At 58.8% G+C, this 4,898-nt stretch overlaps 1 protein-coding gene across 1 annotated transcript in view; it reads right to left on the bottom strand.

Annotated features, from left to right (window-relative positions):
- NR2E1 (nuclear receptor subfamily 2 group E member 1) overlaps window positions 1-1,961 on the bottom strand; it is a gene marked incomplete at both ends in the record, with an annotated part of 12,983 nt that extends 11,022 nt beyond the window's left edge. Inside the window, one exon of the mRNA XM_082758350.1 lies at window positions 1,937-1,961. Within this exon, the coding sequence (XP_082614476.1) occupies window positions 1,937-1,961 (25 nt within the window). The remainder of the gene's footprint in view (window positions 1-1,936) is intronic.
- Between the last annotated feature and the right edge of the window lie 2,937 nt (window positions 1,962-4,898).

The raw sequence follows: 4,898 nt of genomic DNA, 5'->3' as shown, positions 1-4,898 counted from the left end.
GGATGCTCCGCTATAGGATTTAGGCAGCCACAGCCATAAAAACCGCACCAAACCCAGCTCACCGCGGCCGTCGGAGCGCCGGGAGGAAGGGGCAGGAGGGGGGGGCACGGCAGCGGAGCCACCCCATCCCATCCCATCCCATCCCATCCCATCCCATCCCATCCCATCCCATCCCATCCCATCCCACCCCATCCCATCCCACCCGTCCCATCCCACCCGTCCCCGCCGCGCCGAGGTTTTTAGGAGAAAACTTTCGGGCAGGGCCAAATACGAATGAAAAGAGCCGGGGAGGGTGGGCAGAGAATATCAGCCTGACATGGGATGATGAGATAAACCTAAAAGCGCCCAGGTACGGCTTCATCCCAGAAGCCCAGCGCCGAGGCAATGGGATTTCTGTTCGGCTGGGAAAGCGTTTTGCACATCCCCTCCCCGACGGGGGGTCCCCGGGGGCTCTTTTTTTTTTTTTTTTTTTTTTTTTTTTCTTCCCCCTGTGTGTGTGTCATAATTGCTTAAAGGATATATGGCAGCCCCGATTACTGTAATTACCATCAGAGGCTGTTGAAAGAAGTTAGGCTGGGCTCGGGGGGCAGCGGGATGGGGTCTCGCTGCCCACCCAGGCAGACTCTGCCCCCCCCAGAGCCTGTGGTGTCCCCGTCCCCAAGAGGCCTGGAGGGCTGGGGGACAGAGGGGACGCAGAGGGGGTTTGGGGTGGGATCCAGCAGCAGCAGGACGCTGGCAGGAGGATCCGCGGCCTCTGGGGCTCCCTGCGCAAAATGTCCGCGGCGGTGGCTGCGCCCTCCTTCGGGGCTCAGCCCCCCGGCCTCCCCCAGCCCCTTCCCCGGAGCCCACCCGAGGGCTCGCCGGGCCCCAGCGGCATCTGCAGCCCACGGGGAGTCCCCCAGGACCCCCCCAAAACCCTTCCCTTGGCCCTGCGGGGAGGCAGAGGCCGAGCCGGGTCGGGACAAGAAGGAGGCCTTTGGGGTGGCGGGGGCAGGAGCCTCCTCCGCTCCCCTCCGGGCTCAGCCTGGATTATTATTAGGATTTTTTTTTTTAATATATATTTTTTTTCCGCCTCTCCGCGACACCGGGAGCCTGCCCGAGAGGAAATAAACGTCCGATCCATCACTTGTCAGACATTAAATTGGATTGGGTGTTTTCCCCCCCCCTTTGTCACTGACTCCATCCATGTTACCCACTCGCTCCCCGAGCCCCGTCGGGATTACAGCGGCCGAGGCCGGCTGCTCATGCTTTAAATTCCCCAGTTATGAGGCGCATGGATTTGGGATTAAGGGAAATGTGACTTTTAAGTTCTTTGCCGCTTTCCCCGTCGCAGGGCTCGTTTGGTGCCGCTGGAAGCGGCGTGTGCAGAAAGCACCGCGCCGAAATCCTCCCCTCGGCGGCGTGGAGCGAGCGGAGTTTGCAACTCCCTAAAGAAATAATCACCCCCCCCCCAAAAAAAAAAAAAAAAAATCCGCGGGACGGCAGGCTCGGGTCAGCTCCGTGGTGCCCCAAAAACCCCAAATTTCCCCCCAGGAGCCCCAGGAGCGAGCAGCCCGCTCCCCGCCGCCGCAGCCCCCTCCGGCCCCCGGGGCCGCCGCTGCCGGGGGTCGGCTCCGCGCCCCGCTTCTTGGGGGGCTCGGGGAGCCTTGGGGGGGGTCTTGGGGGGCAGCCCCCAGCCCAGGCTCCTTCGGGGGAGCCGGGATCCTATATATTCGTTGCCGCTCGGGAGGGAAATACAAGATTTTACAAGATTTTTTTTTTTCTTTTCGCTATGTCGGGGGGTGCGGATCCAAAGCACAGCCTGGACCCCCCCCCCAAAAAAAAATCCCTCCCCTCCGCTATCCCCTTTCCCCCCCCCCCCTCCCCACAACCCGGGCCAGGCTGCAGAGCCGTGCCCGGGGATGCTGCTCGGAGCCTCGGGCGCGTTATTACCCACTTGTTGATCCCGCCGGCTTGCTCATGCTCGAAGCCCCCCGGAGAGCCGCCGAGTCGGGGGCGAAGTGTCGGGACCCCCCCCCCGGTTTAGGGCGGGCAGGTGCCTCCCCTCGGGGCTTCTCAGTGCTGCGGGGGCCGGCACATCCTCGCCGCCGCCCGCCCGGCGATGTCCTCCTCTCGAGGAGCGAAAAAGAAGGGGGAAAAATAGATATAAAAAAAGAAAAAAAAAAAAAAAAAAAGAAACGAAATCGAGCCAAAGTTGGAGCCGCCCCCCCCACCCGGCACAAGATGCTCGCGGGACCCCGGCAGGGTGCGGGGGGTGCGGAGTGGGCTCTCCACCGCGCTCCTGGGAGGCAGAGCAGCGAGGACAACAATGAGGAGGAGGAGGAGGAGGAGGAGGAGGAGGAGGAGGAGGAAGGTAGGATGGGGAGCGGGGAGCCGCCGAGCGCCTCGGAGCAGCGAGATCAGAGCCGGGCGAAAGAAGGCGAGGGGGGAAAAGGCGTCAGAGGAGGAGGCTGTGGCTGCCTCCCCGACAGCGAGCGCTCTGCGAAGGGAAAAGCTTTGCAGAAGTTCATCGCGCCCCTCGGAGCTGACTTGGAGCTTTTCGGAGCTGCGGGCTTCGGCCCCTCTCTAATAGCGGCGGAGGGGCTGTGACAGGCGGCGGGGAGGGGAGGGGACGGCCGGGGAGGGCAGGGGACGCCCCTCGCCCACCGCGCTTCCCCTCTCGCTTTCCCCCCAAAATCCCGGCGGCGCCTGACGTCACCGAGCGGCGGAGAGGGGTTAAAATGCGAATGATGTTAATGAACCTCCGAGCGGCTCCCCCCCGCCAAAAAAATAATAATTAAAAAAAATAAAATAAAAACATAAAAATAAAAGTAAAAGCACCCGGCGGCTGCTCAGGCCATTCCGCCTCTTCGCTCCCCCTGGGCTCCCGCTGCCAGAAAAAGCGACCCCCTCTAAAAAAAAAAAAAAAGCATAAATGAAGGGAAAGGGAAAAAAAATAGAGACAAAAGGAAAAGAGCAAGGAGGGAGAAAGATCCCGTTTCTTCTACGTTTCCCCGCGGTTCGCCCTGGTCCTCGCCGCGGGGCTCCGGGGGAGCATCCTGCAGGTCCCCCCCTGCTTCTTGCAGCAGGGAGCAGGGCAGGAGGGTTTTTTTTTTTTCCCCCCCCAAGGGACAGCTTTGCCCTGCCCCAATTTGGGAAATCCCTGCACGTCCCGAAGTGCCCGGAGCTGAAGTCGCGGCTGCTGCCTGTGCGGAGCTGGGCAGGAGGAAGAGGAGGGCCCGGCCCCGCAGCACTGGGGTGCCCGAGCCTTCCTCCCCCTTTGGGAGCCCTTTGGCTCGGGTTTTTCACCCTCGTCTTCCTCCCTGCGGCTGCTGCATGCTCGAGGGAAGGAGGCCGGGAAGCAGCCTGGGGAGCGCTGTCCCAGCGTCCCGGGGAGTTGCTCCAGGAGGCCCCAGAAAGCAAAGAAACGCGAGGAAAGGGAGATGCAGGCGGATTTTCACTCCTCCAGGAGGCAGGGAAAGGGTCACCTCCTTGGGCGACGGCCAAAGCACCAGGGGAGGAGAGGACGGGGCCACATTAGCAGGGCCTGGAGGCCAAAGCCGGGTTAATTGGCAGCAGGGCCCAAACCCGGCCCTGGGCACCCCCTGCATGAGCTGCTCCGAGGGTGAAAAAGAAGAGGTCAAACTCTCTGCCTCTCAGCCCAGAGCTCCTCTAACCTGCCCGGAGAAGAGCTCTCCCAGCCCCAGCTCTCCACGGTCAAAGCTGTTTCCATGGGCATTCGCTGGAGATGCAGCCCAACTGCAGCGAGGCAGGGAATTATATTTAGCACCCAGTAATTACCATTTTTGCCATTATTACCACTTAGCATTTACCGTCGTATTTAGCTTTCTGTTTATTAGGCAGTCCCACGTATACAGAAGATGCTAATACAGTAATGGAAGTTACTGCCTCCTCGTAATGCCTCGGGAGCAGAAATGGCTATCAGCCCTCTGCAGAGGTGGCACGCGCTCCCTTTTCCCCAAAATTTCTCCAGGGTGCTGGGCTGTGGCTGCCTGTGTGTGCTGGTGACACTTGTAGCTGCTGTGCCACAGTCTCAGGCATCTTTCCTTCTGTTGGTATCTCAGCAGAAAGAAGATTTTGATGTGCCACCCATCCTTAAGGGCACTGTTTCTGCCTTCCCCTTGCTCCTGTTCTCTGTTCTTCAGATGTGGAGCCAAAAAAATCGTCAGTGAATAAAGGAATGGAAAAGGGGAAGGGGAAGGGAAAAGTAAAGGGAAGGGGAAGGGGAAATGGGAAGGGAAGGGAAGGGAAGGGAAGGGAAGGGAAGGGAAGGGAAGGGAAGGGAAGGGAAGGGAAGGGGGAAGGGGGAAGGGGGAAGGGGGAAGGGGGAAGGGGGAAGGGGGAAGGGGGAAGGGGGAAGGGGGAAGGGGGAAGGGGGAAGGAAAGGGGAAAGGAGAAGAGAAGAGAGGAGAAGAGAAGAGAAGAGAAGAGAAGAGAAGAGAAGAGAAGAGAAGAGAAGAGAAGAGAAGAGAAGAGAAGAGAAGAGAAGAGAAGAGAAGAGAAGAGAAGAGAAGAGAAGAGAAGAGAAGAGAAGAGAAGAGAAGAGAAGAGAAGAGAAGAGAAGAGAAGAGAAGAGAAGAGAAGAGAAGAGAAGAGAAGAGAAGAGAAGAGAAGGTGAGGGAAAAACTTAAGCTGACAGACATGTATGAATGTAGCAGAAGAGTCCACAGGTATGTTGTTTTCATCTGTTTCTTTCCATGGGAAAGTGTTGGGTAAGATCTGGCAAACCTGACATACCCTTTTTTCTTCAAAAGGAGTTGAGGCAAGAAAAGACAGAACTGTTTTATCCTGGGAGGAGGAACTGTTACTCCTTTGGGGTACATGAGGAACTGTTCCCACTTCCCTCCCCTGCTACAGGTGTCAGGAAGGAGCACTGCGATGATTGCAACAGCAAGCTC

Source organism: Aythya marila (assembly GCF_965140915.1).
Source record: "Aythya marila genome assembly, chromosome: 3".
NCBI lineage: Eukaryota > Metazoa > Chordata > Aves > Anseriformes > Anatidae > Aythya > Aythya marila.
The sequence above is the reverse complement of the archived record's forward strand: the minus strand, read 5'-3'. Positions and strand labels throughout refer to the sequence as shown.